At 39.5% G+C, this 25640-nt stretch overlaps 2 protein-coding genes across 3 annotated transcripts; one reads left to right on the top strand and one right to left on the bottom strand.

Moving 5' to 3' along the window:
* Window positions 1–2275: 2275 nt before the first annotated feature.
* On the bottom strand, window positions 2276–9147 carry MRPL50 (mitochondrial ribosomal protein L50). The gene is made up of 2 exons (XM_037798093.1): window positions 8802–9147; window positions 2276–3275 (listed from the first exon to the last, which is right to left on the bottom strand). The coding sequence occupies exons 1-2, from the start codon at window positions 8891–8893 to the stop codon at window positions 2888–2890; spliced, it is 480 nt and encodes a 159-aa protein (XP_037654021.1). The 5' UTR covers window positions 8894–9147; the 3' UTR covers window positions 2276–2887.
* ZNF189 (zinc finger protein 189) lies at window positions 9114–20029 on the top strand. 2 transcript variants are annotated; one of them, XM_037798092.1, is made up of 3 exons: window positions 9114–9462; window positions 10176–10260; window positions 16817–20029. In XM_037798092.1, the coding sequence occupies exons 1-3, from the start codon at window positions 9430–9432 to the stop codon at window positions 18526–18528; spliced, it is 1830 nt and encodes a 609-aa protein (XP_037654020.1). In that variant the 5' UTR covers window positions 9114–9429; the 3' UTR covers window positions 18529–20029. The 2 variants fall into 2 exon arrangements, with proteins under 2 accessions (XP_037654020.1, XP_037654019.1); XM_037798091.1 differs by having other exon boundaries at window positions 10134–10260.
* The last annotated feature ends 5611 nt before the right edge of the window (window positions 20030–25640 follow it).

Below are 25640 nucleotides of genomic sequence, written 5' to 3'. Positions count from 1 at the left end.
TAATCTTTCTGATTAGGGTATGACCTCTTGATTGTTTCCATGGAGATGTGACTCATCCAACTGTGAGTAATACCTTTGATTAGATTATTTCCATGGAGGTGTTACCCTGCCCATTCAGTGTGGGTCTTAATTAAATCACTGGGGCCCTATAAGAACTCATACAGAAGGAGCTCAGTGCTGCAGCTGAGAGAGACATTTTGGAGACAACCATTGAAAGATTTTTGCTGACACTTTGGAGATGTTAGCCCAGAGTTTGTTCCGGAGAAGTTAACAGAGGACAAAACACCCCAAGAGCAACATTTTGGAGAATGCCATTTTGAAACACAACCTGGAAGCAAAGGAAGAAGACACCAGCCATATGCCTTCCCAGCTGACAGATCTGTTCCATAAACCATTAGCTGTTCTTCAGTGAAGGTACCCTATTGTTGATGCCTTAGTTTGGACACTTCGTAGCCTTAGGACTGTAACTCTATAACCAAATAAAACCCCTTTATAAAAGCTGATCCATTTCTGGTGTTTCACATAACAGCAGCCTTAGCAAACTGAAACAAACGTGTACAAAGTGTACAACTTTATCCAAACTAATTCGACAATTTAGATGAAATAAATAAATTCCTTGAATACAACTTACTGAAGAATTTTTCCAGAGTAAAGGAGATTAAATAGACATGACTGCTCAGTGCCAAAGCATGATCCTTGATTGGCTCCTGGATCAGAGGCCGAAACTGCTATAAAGGTCTAAAAGTCTAAAAGAGGTCTAAAGGTATAAAAGTCCTAAAGTTTTGACTTGGATGGCATTCAATTTCAAAAGTACTTTCTAAAATTAAATAGATTGATTCCACAGAATTCCAAAGTCAGTCCTGGTTGCACAGCAGCAGACTGCAGCTACCATCAAAGCTTTGCTTTCCATCATGAAATATCAAATTCAAGTCCCTTAACACTGATACAGCACTAATCATATGCTGTCCATTTTCAAAGTTCACTTTTGTGGTATATATATACCGTGGATTATTATTCAACTGTAACAAGGAGTGAAGTCCTGATAAATGTGACAACATGGATGAACCTTGAGGACATTATGTTGAGTGAAATAAACCAGACACAAAAGGATAAATATTGTATGGTCTAATATGAACTAATTTTAACGAGGAAACTCTAGGAGTTAAAATCTAAAGTATAAGTTACCAGGAGATAGACTGAGGATAGAGAATGGGGAGCTGATGCTTAATTTGTAGAGAATATGTAATAATGTTGATTGTAAATGTTTGGAAATGGATAGAGGTGATGGTAGCACATTACTGTAAGTGTAATTAACAGTGCTAAATTATGGGTGTGATTATGGTTGAAAGGGGAAGTTTAGGGTTGTGAATTCCACTAGAAGAAAAGCCAGAGGATAAAACATGGGACTGTATAATATAGTGAATCCTGCTGTGGACCATGACTGTGGTTAATTGTACAAAGACAAGAATGTTTTTACATAAGCCAGAAAAAATGTATGTCACTATTACAAGGTGTTAATAACAGGGTGTTATACAGGGAGAATACAACTATTGCAAACTATAGACTATAGTTAATAGTAATATTGAATATTCTTTCATCAATTCATCTTGGGGGCTTGAGGTATATGCAATTTTTCTTTTTGGAGCAATGAGAATGTTTTCAAATTGATTGTGGTGATTACTACCAACTCTGATTATACCGAAAGCCACCGATTGTACACTTTGGATGGATTGCATGGTGTGTGAATAAAACTTAAAAAACTAAACAAAACAAAACAAAAAAACTCTGTCATTTTCCTTTCAGAAATGTCAGTACAGACAAGATAATATTAAGATTCTTAATTCCTCCTCCCTTTCTCATTATTGTCTAGCCACATCTAAAGTTTGACCAAATAGAATTCCTAATTTAATCACTAATTTTGTCATTTAGAACCTTCTGGTAGCTTGCTATTTGAATATTTCCCAAAATTAGGTACACAAAAGTACTTGCCACCCTAGTGAATAATCATGTCATAGATGCATAGGTTACATATATACAAATGTACATAAAAGTTACAGGAAAGATAAAAGGGTTTGAAATATGCATCATCTCCTTTGAAAGGGGACTATTCATTTAGAGTTGGAGAATCTGGTTTAACTACTAAAAAGAAGTATGTCACAGCACTTAATAATTGGCACATATTCTAATTTTTCAAAATTATAATACTTATCTTAAGGAAATGGTAAATCAGAAAATAAAAGCAAAGTTCACCTGTAAAAAAATTTAAGACACACAATAAACTTTAAGAAATCTACTTTAATTCCAAGAGGCTAATCCAAAATGCACAGTACCACTTTCTACAATTTCTGCTTGTGCAATGTAAGTAAAAGAAACAACTTCCTTTAATATACAAGTCTTTTATGTTTCTTTTATAGATATCTAACCTAATGCAAGTTTCCTTCTTTGAATATGTACTATATACAATACCGTCTTTAGATTTAAGAGTCCAAACAGTATTAAAACATTTTCTTGCAAATATTTTATGTCTATGATGGGGAAAAACTACATCTAAAATTGTAATGGCATCCTGTCTTAAACCCAAGTTAATTATAGCATCCTCCAGAGAAGAAAATTTTCATAATTTATTAATGAACTGATTCTGTTTCAGCAAATGTGAAAAAAAAACGCTATTTTTTTTTTTTTTTTGGTATTTTTGTTCTTTCTTTTTGTCAATTTGTGGTGAAATGAGGCAAACAAAGAAAAAAAAAAACATGTATATTCTTCCATAGATTGTGGGTATAGAGAACAGTTCAGGTAGCATTTCACACAGTGAAGTATTGAAGGTCTAATAAGTAGCCCCCTTGTTCAGAGGGGAAAAAGATTTGAATGTGCTCCTCCTTTGAACTTTTCAATAACCCCAAGTGATTTTCAAATTGGGAGGCAAATTACTGGCAACCAGCTCATCAAATTTAGATCTATCTTGAACAGGGACGCTGTAGAAATCAAGGACGTCTCTGACCTTGCACAGCTGGTGAAGTCTGGAGTTAGGTACCGCATGGCCCAAGTCATCAGCTAATTGTGCCAAGAGACTAAACTTCTGATGACCATCTTCCAGGGAGATGTCCTGCCAACTGCCAGGAGCAGACTGACCAAAAACTTCTCTGACACGAGCTTCCAGACGACTCTGGAGATCTTCAGGTGGTATGTATGTTCGGCTTCGTAAAGGGGGACACATCAAGATAGGCTCCTTCTTCACCTCTTCTATTATCCCAGCCACCACAGGCTCTTTCTCTTTTCTGTCAAGATCAAAAACAAATATGTGAGTCGCTCCCTGTTCAAGATGGCAGAGTTAGATGCTTCAGGGCTCTGTCTGCTCACAAAAGCTCTGAATGACCAGAAAGAATTGGTAGAAACATCTTTCTCAAAGCTCTAGAAAACAGCTAAGTACTGCAGTAACAGGGCGAATGCAGAGTCAAGAAAAAGGCTACTTAAAAGCCTTAAGATCTTGTGGCACCCTGGCTGGTCCCTCCCTTCCCCTTCACCAGCTCAGCACAAAATTGGCCTACATTTCCAGTGTGGATCCCTGGTTCCGGTTCTGGAGGGGGCACATACTGGGAGCATATATATCTGACCCAATCTGTCTGGTGGTGGCCTGAGGGACTTGCTATCCCAGAACTTCCCCTTTGTGTAGAAGGCAGCTCACAGAACTCTCCTATAGAATGCTGTGGGGCAAGGGAGTGCTGCCTGGGGCAAGGGACAAGTCGTGGTGCCAGAGGCAAGGGAGTGCTGGCTACAGAACATAAAGTGCAGGACCTGGGACTATAAGCAAACTGTTTCCTAGGGAAAGGCGGACACTTGGAACTGTGTAAATGGGGGAATTCTTGGGGTGACATTTCTATGCCCAAGACAAGGTACATAAACAGAAAGGATCAGGGAGGCCCCTATGCTTTGGACTGGAGCTATTCTTCAAACTCATTATATGGATAAGCCTTGAAGGAAAGTACCTGCACAGGTCAATCTACAAAAACTAGAAAAGATATTTGATTTTTCTCCCTTTTTTTGTTAGCACCTGGCAATCAAGGAAAGTTCTGTCATAATACTAGTTGGATACCAGCTTAAGGAACAGATGCCTTAAAGTCTAAATTCCAGAGACAACACATTAAAATATCAAGATGTCCAGATTTCAACAAAAGGTTACAAAACATACAGAAAAGAAGAATTGATGACCCAGTCAAAGAAGAATAAAGCAAGAGAAACCATCAATGAGAAGGATCAGATCAGGGACATTCCAGACAAAGAGTTTCAAAAAATGGTTCTAAATATGCTCACAGAGCTAAAGGAAAACATGGACTAAGAACTAAAAGAAATCAGGAAAATGACAGATGAACACAAAGGGAATATCAATAGAAAGACAGAAATCATGAAAAGGAAAAGAAAACAGAGCTGAAGTTTACCATAACAGAAATTAAAAAGTTGCTAGAGGGGTTCAACAGCATACTAGGACTGGCAGAAGAAAAATCAGAGAATTTGTGGATAACAGTTGAAATCATTCAGTCTGAGGAACAGAAAGAAGAAAGAATGAAGAAAAGTGAACAGAGCTTGAGGAACCTGTGGGACACCTTCAATCATACCAATATATGCATTGCGGGAGAGCTGGAAGAAGAAAGAGGACAAGGAGCAGAGAGAATAGTCAAAGAAATAATGACTGAAGACTTAACAAATTTAATGAAAGAGATGAATATATACATTCAAGACGCTCAAATAACTCCAAACAGTATTGACCCAAACAGAGCCACACTGCAACATATTATCATCAAACTGCCAAATGCCAAAGACAAAGAATTTTGACAGCTACAAGAGAAGCAGCATGTCATGTACAAGGGAGCTTTGTTAAGATTCAATGCTGATTTCTCATCAGAAACCATGGAGGCAAGAAGGCAGTGGGAGGGGGAAGACATATTAAAGTGCTGAAAGCAAAAAAACTGCCAGCTAAGAATTCTATATCCAGCAAAACTGTCTTTCAAAAACAAGGGAGAAATTAAGACCTGCCCAGATAAACAAAAGCTGAAGGACTTCACCACTGCTAGATCTGCCCTACAAGAGATGCTAAAGAGAGTTGTACAGGTTGAAAGGACAATAGACAATAAATTGAAGCCACAGGAAGAAATAAAGATCTCCAGTAAGGGTAATTACATGGGTAAATATAAATGACAGTACTGCTGTATTTTTGGTTTGTAACTCCACTTTCTACTTCCTACAGGATCCAAAAGGCAAATGCATAAAATGTAATGACAAATCATTGGTTTTGGACTCATAATGTAAACACATAATTAGTGACAAGAATTACATAAAGGTAGAGAGACAGAGAGGTATACAATCACAGTTTGTGTGTACTATTGCAGTTAAGGTGATATCAATGCAAACAAGACTGCTATAGATTTAGAATGTTAAATTTAAGCCCCATGGTAACTTCAGTGAAAATACTGAAGAATATTCAAATTCACAAGAGACAGAAATTAGAATATACATTGCCAGGAGTGGGGGGAAGACGGAATGGGTAGTTCATGCATAATGGGTATAGGGCTTCCATTTGGAGAAATGGAAAGTTTTGGTAATGGAAGGTGGTGAGGGTACCGCAATATTGTGAATGTGATTAATTCCATTAAACGGTATGTTTGGGAGTGGCTGAGATAAGAAAGTCTATGTTGTATACGTGTTTCCGTCATTAAAAAAGAAAGAGCAACTAAAGAGACAATAACAATTAAATGCCATACATGCCCCTGGATGGGATCTAGCAAGGGAGGAGAAAAGCTCAAAGAGACAGTACTGTGACATATGAAAAAAAACTGGGATGTAGACTGTAAGCCTTGTATCAATGTTAAGTATATTGAACTTGATAGCTGTATTTAAGGCAGTTACATAAGCAAAACTCTTAGGAAATGTACACGGCAGTATTAAGTGTTCAAGGAGCATGATGTATACAATCTATACTCAAGTGGAAGGGAGGGAGGGAGGGAGAGGAGAGAGGGAGGGAAAGAAGGAAGGAAGGAAGGGAGGGAAGGAAGGAGGGAGGGAAGGAAGGAAGGAAGGAAGGAAGGAAGGAAGGAAGAGTGGGTGGGCAAATGTGGCAAATGTTAAAATTGTTGGATGTGCATATCTGGGACAGGGGGAGTGGGTAGGGGTATGCTGCAATTCTCTGTACAGGCTTTGTATTGTTTCTGTAACTGTTCTGTAAGTTTAAAAGTATTTCAAAATAAAAAGTTTTAAGAAAAGTGAATCTTTGGTTCACTGCATTAATGAAATTGACAAGCACCAGACCTAATCTTGCCCAGCAATCAAAATCAACATGTAATTTGCACACTTACCACTCTTCTAGGCCCTGGGAAGAGCAGAGAAGAGTAAGAAAGGATCCCTGCCCTCAGAATGTATATAGTTGAATTGAGTTGGCACAGACAGAAAACAAAAGGAAAGAATGTGCTTTATGTGTTGTAAACATTCTTAAGAATAACTTAAATTCTTAAGTTAAATTTTCCCATCTGAGAATCCAAGTCCTCCAGGATCTCACCCCAATCTACTGTCTCACCTCATCTCCCACTAATCTCCTATAAGCACTATGCTCTACGCAAACTAAACTACATTCTGGTTCCCAAACACACTCCCACTTTCTTGACTCCTAGTGTTGCTAAAGTTATGACCTACCTAAAATGCCTTTCTTTCATTTCCACCATAAAAATCTTTACCCAAGTCCTTCAAGTCCTAGAACAAAACTATTCTCTTCCAAAACATTTTACCTAATCTCCAAGTCAAATATAACTGTATGCTCCTCTGACCTCTCACAGCATCTTGTTTATATTGTTCTCAGAGCATATCACATCCTGATTTTTAACTTTATTTACATTCTACTTTTCTTTCGAGATCAGGATTCTCAACCTTGGCACATTTTATACCAGATAATTCTTTGCTGTGGTGGTTTTCCTGTGCACTGTGGGATGTTTAGCAGCATCTGTAGATTCTACCCACAAGATACCAGTAGCACCCCCAACCCCATTTTTAACAACCCAAACTGTCTTCAGACATTGCCAAATGCCCCCAAGTTGAGAAATGCTATAACAGATTATAAGCTCCTGAATGCAGAGACCTGTTGTGGCTTCGGGGTCCACTGAAAATACATTTAGTAACACCCTGAATAACTACTATTGGGTATATGGGCTGATATAAGGGAATCTGCCTGACACACTGTAAGTGCTCAATAAAAGGCTTATTCATTAGCCACATAGTGATTCCTATCTCCCATGGAATTGGCATCTGATTGAGTTTGGCTATCCCTATGGGAATTGGAAGTACAGGAAATGCAACTGCACCTTGCCAAGAATATGGCTCTTAATGCTATTCTTCCTTGGCTACTCAAGGACTTTCTTCCAGCAAGTAATCCTTCTTTCTACATCAATTCTTTATATTTCACCCTTCCACTAAAGTATTCCCATGGGCACACAATATGATGCAATATATCTCCCATCTTCAGAGAAAAATATTCTCCCTTGACTCCATGTTCCCCTCCTTTACAACAAAACTTTTCAAAAGAATTGTATATTCAGTCCTTTTTTCCTCACCTCCCATTTTCTCCTTAAACCACTCCAGGCAAATCCCATCACATTCAGAATACAATGTAATTCATTCCTTCCATGTCACTAATCTTTTATACTGCTCTACTTTTCTTCATAATTTACTACATCTTGAAATTGTATTCCATATTTATTTATGTGTTCATTTTCTCCTCCACTAGAAATACGCTCTATGAGGACAAAAACTTTGGACCTTGTCTTATTCTCTACTGTATTTCTAACACTTAAAATATAGCATGGCATAGAATAGACCCCTCTATAAATATTTGCAGAATTAAGTTGAATGAAACAAAGTTGAAGGAAATTTGAGAAAAAACAACAAATAACTAACCAAAGAAGAGGGGAAGCTAATACAAGAGCTGCTGAAAAAGTTCAAGGAAAATATCATTCTGGACTGAAGGAAATTAGTTTGAATCCTACTAGACAGCATACACTCTTCCCTATGGTTCCCAACATAGAGTTTCCAAGCTATAAACGTGCACGATTCCACATGTTGCAGTGGAAAAGGCAGCAGGTGGGGGATTAGGAGACCTGGTTTCCAGACCCAGCTCTGCCACTAACTCGCTTTGTGATTCTGAGCAAAATAGTTCCCTTCCTTGTGTTATAGTATTTCATCTTTGAGAAGGAACGTTTTTCGGCTGCTGTTTCCTCCGGACGTAGAGGACTGCTGGCCCAGAGAAGGCACTTAATAAATATTTGTTGTGTGAATGAATGAATCAATGAATGAACAAAAGAACAAAATGAAGAGGGTGCACTTCATTTCTGAATCTTGCCTGTGAAAAAAAAAAGGCCTGGAAGTGAGTTTAGTTTACTAAGCACTTCCACGATCATGATCTAAGGTGATCGTTTCAACAGAGTCATTTGTTTCCAGACACCTCACTCGGTGCCTCATACACGGTCAGTAATGTTTGCTTAATAAACTGAGAGAATCTGAAGAGAAAGGGGGTGGTATTTCCCTTACAAGATGAGAAAACTAAGCCCGAGATGGAAAAACCTGGGCTCCATCGCTCGTGGAGAGCTGTACTGAAGTTCCTGAACTCGGGACCCTAACTCACTTTCTCGTCCTTTCCCCTGGTCAAACGCAGGACTAGGGCCAGTTCTAGTCGCACGACGCCGCCTCCTAAACTTCTTCCTCCATGCTCCTCCATTTCTCTCCTTACTTCCCGTGAATGTGACCCACCGCCTAACCTTCAGCTTTACCTGGATCGAGACCAAAATTCCCGGCGCGACGCCCCTGAAACCACCCATGTGAAGCCTCTTCTGGTAATACCGAAAACGGAGAGCGCCGCCATTTCCAAAGACAACTACAGCCCCGCGGCGCCAAGACCAGCCAATCGGGTGTGAGCTTAGTGGCAAGTGCCCCGTCTTTCCTGTTAGACTCATGGTCGCCCTTTGCACGCCGGGAAATGTGGTCCGGTGCCTTTTGCTGGCCGAAGCTGGACGGCGGCGCTCTCTCGGAGCATGACGGGAGTTGTAGTTGCGGGGCGTCCCGGGAAGGTTCGGGGTGACGCCTCCTAGTCCGGGGGTGGGAGGCCTGAGAGCTCCTTGGCTGAAAGGAGGAGAAACGGGTAGCGGGGAGGCAGCTCGGGGAAAGCCTGAAAGGCTGCGCAACCAGGGAAAGGAGTCGGGGTTCGCAATTGGTGGGCGGCCAGGGAGCGCATCTGATATGCTCCTGGGGTCGTGACCGCCCGGGACCGAAGCAGACCTGGTCGGACCCAGCTAGGAGGGCCTGGTCTTCCTCGGGCCTGGTCTCCAGCGGCCAGGTAGGCCTCACCAGAGGCCACTTTCCGGGCAGCCTCCGCCGGTTCCTGGCACGTTTCTTTGGGAGATGGCCGCCCCCAGCCCCCCGCCCGAGCCAAAGGTAAGCCGCTCCCCCCGGGTATCCCCGTTCTCTCGCCTGCACCCGAGCTAGGCCGCGCCGGCGGGCCGTCCCCTCCTCTGTCTTCAGGGTCAGCGCCGTGCCAGGGTTCTGGGGTGCGGTTTGCGACCAAACTGCCTACTGGCCCCCTTTATTCAAGAGCGACTCGATAAATCTGCTGGAGGGAATGAGTAATGCTCTAAGCTGGCTCTCTCATTTGTAAGTTCCTCCGGCAGTATTTCTGACCCTTGCCTGTCTTCTGCACCTGGCACGATGCCTGTACCTAAGGTACACTTGGAAGACCTCGTGGAATTGAAGTGACCACGGTACCAATCCAGTGCGAGTAGAGAAATGGAGTGGGGCAGTGAGGTGAAGGAAGCTGGGAGAGGCCTTGGGGCAGCGTACTAAAGTGAAAATGTTAGGACATAATTATTAACCCAGAAAAGCCTGATCTTGAGGCCCTTTACTGCCGAGAACTGGGGTCCAGCCCAGTTACTCTTGCTTATGGAATGTCTGTTACTGTCGGTTCCCAGAATTGGGCCCCACTTGGAACTCTTAGTTATCATGTTCCTCCTAGCCCACTTGGCCCTAACAATAGATTGCTTCTGCCACTTACAGTGGTAGAATTGTCCTTGAGACAACTGGAACTGACAACAGAAATCATACTGTTTCAGGGGTTGCTGACATTTGAGGATGTGGCTGTGTTTTTTACCCAGGAGGAGTGGGGTTATCTGGACCCAGCTCAGAGAAGCCTGTATAAAGATGTCATGATGGAGAATTATGGAAACCTGGTCTCACTGGGTAAGAATTTATTATTTCTCTGATTAAAATATCTAAGAGGCTGTTAGAAATCAGAGCCTCAGAACCCTTGGGCCAGGACCAAAACTGGTTTATTTGAAAGTTCTGATCCAAACCTTACAGCCAGTTATTGTTTCCAGACTCTCATCCCTATTGTCCTTGCAGTGACCAAAATATAAACCTTTCTGGTCCCCTATCTTCACAATCTCATTCCCATGTTATGCTGTACTTTCCCTCCCACTGTGTTCCTCCCACTCCTTTTCACTGTGCCTTCTGGAGCCCCTGTTCCTCTTCACATAATGTTCCTTACCCCTTCTGGCCTTAACTGAAACCTGGCACTTTCCCAAGGACATCTCTTCTCTGGCAATCCTTCAAGTGGGTCTGCTTATTCTCCCACATCCCTCCTCCTTCCCTGCCTTTTATCTCAAGGCTGAAAGGGAGAAGTTGTTGTTCTCCTAGCTTTTTAAAGTTGTTCCCAAAGCATTTGTTTTGCACCTTCAAACAAAATCTCTCCTCCTCTGAGGTCTCAGCAGTCTTGCTCTACCCACTCAATCCCTTGTCTCTATTACTTGTCTATTTCTTCTCAGGTCTCACACATAGACTTTGTCACGTTTCACAGTTTTCTCTTCTATGCTAACCAATGCCATCACTGTTGCTTTCAACACATGTATGACTTAGTCTGTGCTTGGACCTCTACGTCTTGACCACATTGACTCCAGGGACCCTGCTTTCCATTTTTATTCAGCAACTCACATCCATTATTAAACCCTCAGTTTTGTCATTATAGACTAATCTTAAACCCCGATATCCTATACCTTGATCAGTCATTCAGGCAATAGATGTTTTCTGACTGTAACTAAATAAGGTTTACCAAAATAGACATGTCCTCTGGCCTTGTGGAGCTTTTGATCTCTTTACCTCCCTTATCCCTTTCCTACTATACCTGTTCATTCTTAATGATGCTTTCTGTCCCTAGACTTCTCTGTTTTTTCCCCAGGCTCTCAACCCTCTCCTGACTTCACCTCCTCATGTAACGCATGATCCCATACGTGAATTAATCTTTCACCACCATGCACTCTTGCCGCCTTGTCATTATGCTCTACCAGCCTTTAGACTTCAAATCTTATATTGGTTATAAAATCTGCCTTCTTTCCTCCCCTACCTGAGTTGCTGTACACAGCGGGAGAAATTCTATAGCCAGAAGGCTGGATATCCCCCTTATAAGTGTACCTTTTTTTCTTCTAGTCTCTATTGGGTCTTCATATCTCAGTGGCTTTTTTCCCTTGATTTGCTCACTCCTGCTGCTTATAGTAATTATTTTTTAAAACCTGAAAGAGTTTTTCTTGGGTCCATCATTGATTTCACAGGAAATAGAAGCCACTGAGTATGAACTCTCAACGTCTCTGCCCTCATCTGCAAACTTAAATCCGCTTCCATCTTCCCACCTCTCCAGAAATCATCCTTTTCACTTTTTCTTACAGCTTCAGTCTCTCTACCTTCTGCCCTAGTATCTTTGTTCTGATGATAGGTATGTTCATAGCTCTTCCAGTCAGGGAAAAGGGGAGTGGGGAGACCCTTCTTTGAGCCATAGCCTCGCTCTTGCTACTGCTTGTAACTTGGTCCTTATTGTCTTCTCAGCCAAATTTTTGTAAGAGTAGTTAATGTGTGTTCATTCTGTACTTCCTTACCTCCCATTATCTCCAAGCCCCTTTGCCTTGCCTCTTTTGTAACATTGTCAAATACACTAGGCTCTTTTTGGACCTTATTTCACCTCTCTGTGGATATTTGGAATTCTTTATTGCTTTCCTCTCTTGGCTTGCATTCTCAGACTTCCTCTCAGGCTATACACTTTCCTCTGGGGACCTTATCTACACTCTGGGGACCTTATCTACACTCTGGTTATCAGCTACCTGCTATGTGATGATAAATCCCAAATCTTCCTCTTGGAAGGAGAGAGGCAGTGTGGAACCTAATTGCCTAGGTTCAAATTCTGGTTTCTTTCTTATGAAACAGAGATAATAGCACCCAATTTTTATAGGATTATTGTGAGCATTAACTGAGTTACTATCAGTTCTAAATACTTAGAACAATGACTAGCATGTAGAAAGAACAGTGTAAGTGCTGATTGCTTCTCAGTTAAGCTCCAAATTCCTAGTCTTCTCCTGTTGAAGACCACATAAGTAACTCACACCTGGCAAGTCTCAATCCATTAAGATCTCAAGGGCCTCCTGTTCAAAGTTAAGCACTCCTTTCTCTGCTATCTTGTATCTACTTCTATTCTTGAATTTATCACACTGAACTGTAATCATTGTTTATGTTATTTCTCTAACCAGACTGATCTCCACAAGGACAGTCATTTTATCTTTTTCATTTGATATCTCTACCACTTAGCACAGAGCCCGGCATAGACTTTAGGCTTCTTAAATATTTGTGTGACTGGATGAGTATACTTATTGAAGACTTAATACGTCTTTACTGGATTATTGTATTCGCCCCTAAAGTAGCTCCTTGCCACCATTTTCTCTTTCTTTTAAAATCTTCTGTTTACTGCCACAGAAGTGATTTTGGGTTAGTTAACAGCTTAAAATTTTTGATAGTTCCTGATAATTTACAGCATAGAAATCTTAATTTCTTATCCTGTCATACCAGGACATCCCAAATACAACCCCTGCCTAGCTTTCTAGTCTCATCTATTCTTACTAACATACCACTTCAGTCTCCAGCCACATCAGCTGTTGGTTTTTTAAAAATATGCCATGATGTTTGAGTTACTGCCAGCTTTATCCACACATATGGTGTCTGGTTGATAGAGCAAGGTGAGTGGCCATCCCTGCCTATCCCTATTACTACAACATATACCTAACATATGGACAGAGGCATAGCAGTGAGCCCATCTGTGACCTACTTTCATGCTCTTCTTTATTTTAACTGAAATACAGTTTTCCATCATTTATCATTTCTCCTTCAACCATTTTGTCCTCTTCTGTAGACCCCATCTGTCTCCTTGCTGTAGGATTGCATTATGCTACTGTTCTAATGTAGTGGCCATTTTATCTTCTTCCTTTTCATGATACAACTCTTTCTAGCTTTATAATTTTTGGTCTTCATTCATGCTTTTCAATTCCATGCTGCTTTTTCTTTTAAAACTTGAATTGCTACATTGACTTCTTCACTTTCAATGACTTCTCTTCAGTCTCCTTGAGCCACATTGGACCTTGACAGAACTGGGACTTGCTATACCTACAAGACCTTGAACTCATTATTTCTCTTCAGTATAGTCTGTCTTCAGTCATTTGTTCCATGCTCATTCATTCCATACATACTTATCAAGGCCTGTGCTAGGCCCTAGAAATGAAGTTCTTTCCCATTCTCCCATTCTTTTAACAAGAAAACTACTTTTTATACTCTCTCAGATAGCGGGGTTGGAACTATGGCCCCCAGGTCAAATTTGGCATCCCACCTGTGTTTGTAAATAAAGTTTTATTTGAACATGGACATGGCCATTCTTTTATATGTTGTCTTTGATTACTTTCACACATGGCAGGGTTGGATAGTTGCATAGAGACCATATAGCTGACAACGCCAAAAGTATTTACTAGTTGACCCTTTGCAGAAAGTTTGCCAACATACGCACTATCCTAAATTTTACTCACTTCTCTTTATGATTTCCTTGCCTTCTCTCTCTCCCCTCAGCTACCATATTATTAAAAGTATTTAATTAAAGATTATAAGAATCAACTTAAGCTAATTTAAACCAGAAGGGACATTTTTATAGTGACATAGGAGTATCTTATGGAAAATATGAGCATAATTGCAACCGAACATCAGGAAAGAACTAAAATCAGAAGCTGATTCACTCTTAGGAAGCAGGAAATTACTCTGTCTTTGTGCTCTATTTCTTTCTCCTTGGCAGACCAGCGCTTCCTCCTTATGTCCACATGCCTCTGTCCCGTTAGCTTCTGAGTTGGTAGTTTACAACTCTAGCCATATTCAGACTAAATAGTGATTTCTGTTTCAATTCTTAGGAGAGACCCACTTTGAGTCAACTCTCTACTGCAGAGAAATTAGCTGCGACCACAGGATGGGGGTACATATCATAGAAGCATGGCTGGCAGATCCTTAAGAAAGTGATTATAGCTGCCAAGCCCATATCTAATGGATAATGATTTCAATGCTACTATGTGTAGAAGCCTAGACTTAAATGTTTTCTTTACCCGCCTGTCATGTTGACCTGTTTATTTTTATGGCAGTGCCATTCTGTTTTATTTACTTTAGCAATATATTGCATTTTTATGTTTGGTAGGATAAGTTATTTTATATTCTTTTTCATGATAAACTTAATTGTTTTCTGCATTTTTCCAGTTGAGATTTAGATTCATTTGGGTTTTTTTGTTGGTTCATAGGATTTTGAACCAGTTAGGTTCATAGATTCACTTGGGAGAAGTTGAGATCCTTGTAATATTGAGTCTCTTTTAGCCATGTGGTTAAGACTGTTTAATTCCCTTTCAGGTCCTTCAGAGAAAAATTATGGATTATTTTATGTACCTTGGACATTTCTTGTTTGGTTTATTCCTAGGTTTTGTTTTTTTCTGTTGTGAAGAGCATATTTTATTTTTTTATAATATTTAATAACTGTTCTTGATAGTAAGAATCAGTTTTTATTTTATATTTTAATCTTATTTTTAACTATCTTTTGTACTGTCTTGTCATTTATTATATTTTCATTTGGTTCTTTTAGGATTTTTAGGTAGATAATCATATCATATGCAAATAATGATAATTTTGTCTTATTTCTTTGCGTGAAACCCCCAGATCAGTATGCACTGGGTATCAGAGACTTTCCCTTTTCACAAGGAATTTACAATCCCATTGGAAGAGACAAACAGAAAAAGGTAGTTAAGAGTTCAGTGTAACAATAGCTCCAATAGAGTTATGGGCAAGGGCCAATGAGATAAGATAGAACAACGTTGAGTGGACTCAGAGAAGGCTTTGTAGAGGAACTATTGCTTTGTACTGAATTTAAAGAGGAAACCTAAAATTTGCCAGATGGACAGTACTGGGGGTCACATTTAGTAAATGGGATTTCCAAGAAATGGCATGAAAGCCTGTAACACAAGCAATTTGGCAACTTAAAGTATGTTGGAGTACAGTGGTGAATTGAGGCTTAGAGACTGTCATGAAGAGCTTTACTTATAGTATTACAGTAAAGTATTAAGTAGAAAGAAAGTTTATAGTAGCTGCTGAGGAGAATAAGAGGTTTTCTGAAATAAAATAACTTAATGACCTGTTTGAAGTAAATGAAAAGAAAATTCAAAAATACTTCACAGCTATAAAGACTAGAAAATTGAAAGAAAAGAGTACCTCTGCAAAAGGAACTTGTTTAGGACCAAATATAAATTTGGTAGTGATTGAATCTTCTCATTGGGTTACCCAGTAAGCAGCAAAAATGGAAAATCAGGAAAGAACTCAGGACCTAAGTGTGCCTTATGCCACTCTGTTACATCATAGATCATGATGTTATCTTTCCTTCAGTACATAAAGGATTTTCATTTCTCAGATATCCTGCAGGTTCTCAGTTGCAACAGGGTGTGGACCTTCAGTTTTACATATGTATTTAGAGGGGTGAGAAACAGTTACACTTGAAGAAAAAGCTATGTTTCATGGTGGATGAAGTCATAATCTACCACAGACTGCTCTTTTTCTTCTATTCTTCCATGAACTCTGACTGTGTTCCTTGGTACTTATTTTATTTGGTCTCTCTCTGTTTTATAGCCTCCATGTTACTTCAACCCTTTATTTTAAAAATAGCCATTTTGTCTCTTTACATAAGGGCTACTTTTTAATATTTTCTTTGCCCTTATTTCCTTTCCCCATTTGTGCTCATCATTCATTCCATTTGATGGGGGCTTCATATCTTATCTCTGAATCCTGGCTCATTACCCAGTGCCTGGAGTGCTTTGGAGGCATGATAAATAAATTCTTGATAATGAATAAATTATTGCTTCCTCTGGTTCTTTGTCTCTATCCTTCCTAGCCTCCTTTTTTATGTGTTCCTTTCTGTTAGTTATTTGACCTGTTCACATTCCAGTAATGGTTTCTCATCCTAAATTTTCCTAAGCCTACTGTTGTCTTCCTAAGTTATCCTTTCTTCCATGATCTATTGGTTCATCCCACCACTACTTGTTTTATTTATTTTGTTTGCCCATGTTACCTTGCATATTTACTTTTGTTTTGCCAGCCCTTCCTCTCAACTTTGCTTGTTCTTACTGTCTCATTACTTGCCTCCTGAACTCTGTTTTTATACCCAGTCTTCAAAAACCATTTTGTGTCTTATAGCTAATAAATAAATAATAACAATTATAAAGCTTGTACTCTTTGCCAAGTACTGTTCTAACTACTTTATGTATGTGAACTAAGTGAATCCTCACAAAAATATTGTGAGGAAGTAAACTACATTTTATGGGTGCAGTAGATTAATTTTTCTGTATTACCTTATTTTTCCAGCAGTTTCTCTTAGCTGGTAAAGAGCTGGACTGATGTATGTATTTTCTATTTACAGATGTTTTGAACAGAGATCAGGACGAGGAACCAATTGTGAAACAGGAAATTGAGGAAGAAATGGAACCACAGGGTGTTATAGTTACAAGAATCAAAAGTGAAATTGACCAGGATCCCAGGGGTAGAGAAACCTTTGAACTTGTTGGTAGGTTAGATAAACAGAGAGGGATCTTCTTATGGGAAATACCAAGGGAATCTCTGAATCAGGAACAAAGAACATTCAGAGGAAACATGAACGTTATCCGTAAGAGACCAAACTCAGAAGAGAAATGCCATAAATGTGAAGAATGTGGAAAGGGTTTTGTTCGCAAAGCCCATTTCATTCAACATCAAAGAGTCCATACTGGTGAAAAACCTTTCCAATGCAATGAATGTGGGAAAAGTTTTAGTCGCAGCTCATTTGTTATTGAACATCAGAGAATTCACACAGGGGAAAGGCCCTATGAGTGTAACTACTGTGGAAAAACCTTTAGTGTGAGCTCAACCCTTATTAGACATCAGAGAATCCACACTGGAGAGAGACCCTATCAGTGTAATCAGTGTAAACAAAGCTTCAGCCAGAGAAGGAGCCTTGTTAAACATCAAAGAATTCACACAGGTGAGAAGCCCCATAAATGTAGTGACTGTGGGAAAGCCTTCAGTTGGAAGTCACACCTTATCGAACATCAGAGAACTCACACTGGTGAGAAACCCTATCATTGTACCAAATGTAAGAAAAGCTTTAGTCGAAACTCATTGCTTGTTGAACATCAGAGAATTCACACTGGGGAAAGACCACATAAATGTGGTGAATGTGGGAAAGCCTTTAGATTAAGTACATACCTTATACAACACCAAAAAATCCACACTGGTGAGAAGCCTTTTCTTTGTATTGAATGTGGAAAAAGCTTTAGTCGGAGCTCATTCCTTATTGAACATCAGAGGATCCATACAGGTGAAAGACCTTATCAGTGCAAAGAGTGTGGGAAAAGCTTCAGTCAACTTTGCAACCTTACCCGTCATCAGAGAATTCACACGGGAGACAAACCCCATAAATGTGAGGAGTGTGGGAAAGCCTTTAGTAGAAGCTCAGGCCTTATTCAGCATCAGAGAATCCACACCAGGGAGAAGACCTATCCATACAATGAGACTAAGGATAGTTTTGATCCAAATTGCAGCCTTGTTATACAGCAGGAGGTTTACCCTAAGGAGAAATCTTATAAATGTGAGGAATGTGGGAAAACTTTTAGTGTTAGTGCTCATCTTGTACAACATCAAAGAATCCACACTGGTGAAAAGCCCTACCTGTGTACTGTATGTGGGAAAAGCTTCAGTCGGAGCTCTTTTCTCATTGAACATCAGAGAATCCACACTGGTGAGAGACCCTATCTGTGCAGACAGTGCGGCAAAAGCTTCAGTCAACTTTGTAATCTTATTCGACATCAAGGTGTGCACACAGGGAATAAACCCCATAAATGTGATGAATGCGGGAAGGCCTTTAGCCGGAACTCAGGTCTTATTCAACATCAGAGAATACACACAGGAGAAAAACCTTATAAGTGTGAGAAGTGCGACAAAAGTTTCAGTCAGCAGCGCAGCCTTGTCAACCATCAGAAGATCCATGCAGAGGTGAAAATCCAAGAAACCCATGAATGTGATGCTTGTGGTGAAGCCTTCAATTGCCACATATCTCTTATTCAGCATCAAAAATTGCACACTGCATGGATGCAGTAAATATAGAGAAATATTAAAGCCCCATTTGATTTGAGACTAGCTACCCAAGTGCAGTTTCAGTATGGCTCAACATGAGTCAGATTTAGTGATAAATAAAGCAAATTCTCCTTGGCCTCAGGCGTCAGTTTCCAAAAATTCTGTGAATGGTGAACAACTGTCCATAGGTAATTGCAGACTTCCATTACTTTTTGTTTTGAATATCATAAAGACTCAGGTAGTAATGAATCTAGAAGTCTCTTTAACAAATCTTTTGAGCAGAAAAGTTAAACCCAGGTTCAGAGTGCTTGATAAAAAGGAAAAGGACAAAGTTCAGTTGGCATAAGGTTGCTGGAAGGAGCTGAGAATAATGATTCAGAGTCCTCTGCCACCACTATATGGTGGTTATTTCAGTTCCTTGATAAATTTGGCTGTGCATGCCAAAGTCCAGTGATTAAGCATATGATGATGTTTTCAAAGAAACAGTCTAGGTGTTTTACCAGAAATTGGTATCCAAACTTTTTGTCATTGTTTAAGAAAGCCACATGTTATGAAAGGTAATTTTGGTGCCTTGTGGTTCCCAGATCTATGTAATGAGTGGACCATTAACTTTACATATAAAGGTGTTACCAAGGAACCTTTGGGAGTGCCTTTTTTTCAATATAGGCCCGAAAAGATGGAGGAGAAGACATTTTTTTTTGTGCTCTCCCATATGTGAAAAATATTTGTAGTCCTATACAAATAATCTTATTCCTCCACTAAGAGCATGTGATAGTGTACATATTTTGGTTACCAAGGGTTGGAAATAAAAAGGCCTGGAGTCTGCTAGGAAACTAAGTTTGTTTTTGGTATTGCTTTGGTTATTATGGTAACTAGATTTTGCATGCAATTTTAAATTCCTTATTTCTGGTTCTAGGGCTTCCCTTAGTAAATGGTTATTATAAATTGACTAATTCATCTCTGTTTTAATCATTAAAACCTGTTTTGTTTTTTGCTTTTGTGTGAGAGTTCTTTGCTGCTGTAGTGTAAAATCTTTCCTACTGTCAAATATATTATTGCTGTTTTAAAATTAGAATCAAGAATCTAAAGGAAATTGATCTCACTTGTTCTGCCTGTGGCTGGTTAGCTTTACTTGAGTAGCTCATTTACAGTTTAAGTCCATGCTTTTTAGTTTCTAAGTATAAAATTCCAAATCTTCAAGAACTCTGTAATTTTAATTTCCTAATAGTTTGAGCAAATGACCTCCCCTTCTATAGCCCCAGACATTCTAAAAATCACCTCCAGATTTTTATTTTCCCATCTGAATATTTATGGTGAGTGTGTGTGTGGTATAATACATATAAATAATTGGATGATATGGTATATGTGTAGAAATATACCTATACTTGCATGCTTCTTTATATTCAAATTATACTACTCATAGTTACTATACACTTAACATTTCATAACAGTTTGTAGCCCAATGAAAAGTACAAAAAATAAAATCGCACCTGGTTCCTCAATAAAATTATCCTCCTGCCCTGAATCTTCTCAGTTTTACTTATTGTTCTAGGCCAGCCTTTCCCAGGCCAGGACCTCAACTAATAATGAGGTTCTTAGACCTGCTTTGAATATTTTGGAAAACCTTGTGCAAGGTGTATGTTTTCTTTGCATGCACATTAAAACACCATTTCTTTGCTTTTGGCTGGAATTGTACTAATTTCATGTTAGGGTTTTCTTACTTAGCTGTTGTTGACCTCATTGTTACTAAGGGCCATGGTTGTACAAAAGGGCCATGGTTGTACAAGATATTCCTATCAAAATGATACAATTTTTAACATCCTTGGATGTGAATCCAGAGTGGCAATTCAAAGCTCCAGTAGCAGTGAATAGTTCTTGACAATGTGTACAATTCATTGGTTATAAAAAGCATAGCCAGAAAAGTGGTTTACATTAAGTAAGTTCTTATCACATGTTCACTTCTATTTCCCAAGAAAACGACAGAAGTATGCAGAAGGCTCTAGAGAGGGGAATCAGGTGCCTAAGAGCAGGAAAGAGGAAAGAAAAATCTTCCAGGAGGAAGTGATGCCTAAGATAAGACTAAAGTGGGAGTACCAGGGAGGATGAATAGTTTGCTAAGATGGGGAGTTCTGAGAGACTTGGTGGCTACAGAGTGACCTAGTTGCTTGGCCACTCAAGGGAATGTGGCAGGAGGTAAGGCTGTTCTTAAGGGCAGATCAAGAGAGCTGCCATGCTAAGGAGATAGGACTTTAGTCCTCTGCCTATAATTCTGTCTTAATATTGTCTGTGTATTTAAGTATGCTATATGTATGTGTGTGAATAAAAGGGGGACATTTTAAGTGTAAGCTCAACTGTATGTAACCAACACCCAAGTTAAGAATTACTGGTTCCCCAGATACTCCACCTTGTGTCCCCGTCCAGATAATACACACACAACACACATTCCACAGAGGCAATGTGGAGAGGAATGGAGAGGAGATGTGGGGACCTTGGTTCTTGACCTTAAGATCCGTGGATCTTATCAGAAAAGTGCATATACAAAATACTGTTTCAGGGGCTTATAGTTCCAATCACGAGACTTAGAGTAGTATGGCTGAGAGGTTATGGTGCTTTCAACTAATGTAGTGCAAAGAAAAGGGGATGGATTTGAGAAATATTTATAACCAGTAAGACTTGGTTGCCAATTGGAAGAGGAAGGGTAAAGATTCAAGAGGGGTTTTGGTGGTTGGCACGCTTAATCACTGAGAGAACAAAATGGTATGCCCATTATGGTGTGTGGGGATTACTATGGTTATTTTGAACATGGGATGTTTGGTTTACCTGTGAGGCAGTAAAGTAGAGCTGTTCAGAGGGAATGAGGGATATGGATATGGTGGTCAGGGAAGAGAACTGGGCTAGGAAATTGATTTAGGAATCCACAGGATTTGGACACAGAAATGGAATAAAATACTTAAGGAAAGAATAAGATGATAAATCCAGAAATGGAATCCTTGGGACCATTCTTGTTTCATGATGAAAAGAAACTCACAAAGGAGACTAAGGGAGGAATAGCCACAAGTATGGAAAACCCAGTATGCACCAGTAACTGCTTTAGGAAAGTAACTTGGAAACATGCTTAAGAGAGGTCAAGGAAATGCCAAAAATTCATTTGGATTTGCTAACTAGTCATTAATGAGTTCTGCTTCTGTAGTTGGGAAGAGTCAAACTTCAGAGGGTTAAGTAGTGCCTAGAGAGTACTGATCAGTGGTTCCCAAATACCACCAATTCACGACAAAAATTTTATTCTACATTCAAATGGTAAAAATAAGGGCAATATACTATTTCTATAAAACCAAAGCTAAACTGATTAAAGACTATCTTATTCTGAAATATTGCCCTATTTTAATTTTTTTAAAGGTCTTTTATGAAATAATAGTGATTTTAGGGGGTGGTCTGTTAAATGTTCCCTCCCTTTATTGGTCATTCTTTTTCCTCAATTTTACTAGTTTATACAATCCAAAAGTCAGGGAATAAAATATAGATTGCTTGTGTGTGAAGTGAAAAGAGGGCTGTAGTTAGAGATTAAAGAAAAAAATGAGTATTTTTCTGTTCTAAGAAGATAGCCACTTGAGGGAGAGGTTAAAGAAGAGCAGGAGGAAAATTGATTGAACAAGTTAGTGGAGAAGATAAAATGAATCCTAGCACTAATGGAAGGATTTTTCTTTGAGGCCCTTCTTCCTCCAATTAGGGAGAAAAGGAAAGAGAACAGATTTAGTGTTCTATGGGAGAAGGGGAAGAAAGAATTCACTTGAGATAACCCATTTTCAAAAAATAGGCAAATTCATTTTGGGAGTTAGGGAAAGAATATTGGTGGAAAGGTTAGTGGTACAGTGTGTGGCCTTGGCAATATAGTAAAGGTTTGGAGGGGAAGTTGTGGAGACTACAAGAAAGAACCAAACAGAAACTTGAGGAAGACTTCCAGGTTTGGTTTAGGGCCCAGCTGAAGTGAGAGACTATGAATTTGTAATGGAAAATTCCTGGTAGGAATTAACATATGGGACGATTTTGAAAGAAAACTAGTGTTAAAGCAGATGAAGCAAATCATTGATCAGTAGAAAACATTTTAAAACAAGCAGATCAAAAGAGTTTTTGATGGTGAAAAGATTGGAAATCATTACAATACTCCATTTCTCCATTGTTTTCATGAGTGGGGCATTTTGCTTTCATCTGTCTTCCTAAAGGAGGATGTCATCAGCAAATCTAGGGGCAGGCACAACATACCCAGTTAAGCATGGTATCTGCTTGCAGAATAAATTCCAGCTTTTTTTTTTTTTTTTAATCTGGTCCAGTTATTCCAGTCTGTTTCTGTAAGTTATTGTCCTTCATCAGTCTATACCTTTGACATTCCTTCTCTACCTGCTTCAAAAGGATTTTGTGAACTTGGATAGGTGGTGGCAGTGGATTGATTCGTTTCTTTTTAATTAAGACCATCTCTATAACCACAATGCCTGGACAAATAAAGATAGGCATATTTACTGCACAAGTGGTACAAGTTCAATTAACATGTATTTTTTTTACATTTTTATTATGAAATATATATACAGAAAAGTGATAACTTTCAAAGTATGATTTAACAACTAGAGAGCAAATTTCAAAGAATGTCATGGGGTACAGTTTCACAATTTCAGTTATTTCCTTATTGTGAAAAATATATACAGAAAGGTGATAACTTTCAAAGTACATTTAAACGAGTAGTTATATAGCAAATTTCAAATAATGTTATGGGTTGCAGTTCCACAGTTTCAGTTATTTCCTTATTGTGAAGTATAACATATATACAGAAAGGTGACAACTTTCAAACTACACTTTATGGATTTAACAAAGGATTACAAATTCTGAATCCTTATATAATTTTTTTTATATATTCTAAGATATTAGAATAACCAGAAAGAAACAACTGAAATGGTGGAACTGTAACCCATAACATTCTTTGAAATTTGCTCTATAGCTACTCGTTTACATGCATTTTTAAAAGAGCGAGGTGCTACATTAATTCCATTGGAATTAGTTTTATAGTTGCATCAAAAAGCCCTTTATTCTCAAAGAGACCTTGGGGAGTGAATAGGAAGCATTACATGGAGTAAAGACTTGGGGGAAGTCATCTAACTTTCCAAAGCATTGGGTTTTGACTGACCATAAGTTTTGCACAAATAAAACACGGTGTGTGCCTCTGCTTGTGCTATTTCTGTCCAGGAGCCATGTTCTCAAGAACAGTTTTGCATATCAGACCAATGGCTAAGGTGAACTTCCACCTTATCACACGACAGTCCTTGCCTCCCTGGAACCAACAAGTGTACTCAGACTTCTTTGGCCTGAAAACTTCCCCAGAGTGAAACCAGCGCAAGACAAGGAAAAGTTGGAAGTTGCTGCAGAGAAACACCTTGACCTTGGATTTCTTAAGACAGTGTTTTATTTTGCCAGGCTGTTGAAAGCAGGTAACATGAAATGGGTTGGCTAAACAATGGGAATTTATTAGCTTACAGTTTTAAGACTGAGAAAAATGTCCAAATCTGCTGGTGATCCTGGGCTCCTCGGCCACATGGCAAGGTACATGGCGGCATCTGCTGGTCTCTCCCATCCCTTCTGCGTCTCTTTGCTTTCAGCTTCTTGATTCCTTGGCTTTCTCTCTATATATATTCATTTTATTTATAAAGGACTCCAGTAATAGAATTAAGTCCCATCCTGAATGAGGTGGGTCACACTTTAAAGTACCCTCATCAAAAGATTCTACTCACAGGAATGGATTCGATTTAAGAGCATGTCGTTCAGGGGGTACAGCTTCAAACCACTACAGAGAGTAAGGTCAGCTTCTCTGAAACTTGAGATCTCAGGCTACAGCCTAGCCCTGTTGGTTCTGAATGGCCAGAAGCAGTAGTGTTATGCTTAGAAAATGACCTATTTAGTACTGTGCAATAGTACTCCAAGGACTAAGTCTATGCACATATGTAAGCCTCTTTCTGAGAACTAGGCCTAAAAGAATTTTGAGCTGTCATTTGTCCCAGTGCTTACCTCTTGGGTTGCAATGAAACAGAGAAAGACTTTATTGGCATGGTGAATGGCTGTTACATGAGGAGACCTTTGTTGTTGTTTTCCGCAGTCTAAAGATCTCAAGTCCACTCCCCATCCTCACCAACAAAAAGCCAGGCCCTGCGCAGGATTGATACTATAAGCACATAGTTGGCTCTCAGTTTCCTCCTGATCCTCCACATTCTATAAAGTTATTTTCAACAATACTCTTATATCATGTAATTTCCTGTTCAAAAATTATCCACAGTTTCCTATTTCTCACATTTCAAGGCAATATTTTCCATCATATGGAAAGAAGGAAGAAAAGAGAGAGACCATATTTTCTGTCATCACCACCCCCCCCCCCCCCCCCACACACACACACAGGCCACTCCACTGGCCTCACCGTTCTATTCTAACTTCCCACAGTTCCCTCACCACATGCAATCTGTATTCTAGCCAGGCCACAGGTAATTCATGTTCATTCCCACTCATGTGACTTCACCATTATTCCAGAGCCAGCTGACAGGGAAAAAATATAATTAATATTTATTCACAACTTACATATCTGGCACTGAACATAAAATATTGCTAACCCTCACAACAACCCTGTATCACAAGTGAGGACACTGAGGCTGAGAGAGTAAGTCCCTTTCCCAAGAACATATAACTAGTAATAAACTGCCTGCAGCTCATCCCACCTCCCCTGGAAAGCCTTCCTTCCCTCTTGATCTCAACACCCAGCATACGCCTCTGTAATTTCGCACATTTTTGCATGCCATTTTGTTTGTTTTCTAATTGTGTCCTTGTTGCCTTCAGCTCAATGGTAAGCATACGAGGCCCCGGTGGTATCTTTACAGTATGAGCATGCAGTAGGTGCTGAATGAATTGACTGATATTTATGTATGCTCATGTGTACTGGTGTCCAATCATGAGTGTCAGATTATTCCAGGAGGCTTAGGGCTGGTTGTGTTACAGTTGGGAAACCAGGCTTATTTGAGTGATGGAGAAAGACCTGTGCCTGGCTGTGCTGAGCTTTGCCCGATTCCCATCCTAACTCCTCCTCTCTAGAAAATGGGCTTAGGGAGTTG

The sequence above is a fragment of the Choloepus didactylus genome, chromosome 10, assembly GCF_015220235.1.
Source record: "Choloepus didactylus isolate mChoDid1 chromosome 10, mChoDid1.pri, whole genome shotgun sequence".
Lineage (NCBI taxonomy): Eukaryota > Metazoa > Chordata > Mammalia > Pilosa > Megalonychidae > Choloepus > Choloepus didactylus.
This window is presented reverse-complemented; position numbering and strand designations above follow the sequence as displayed.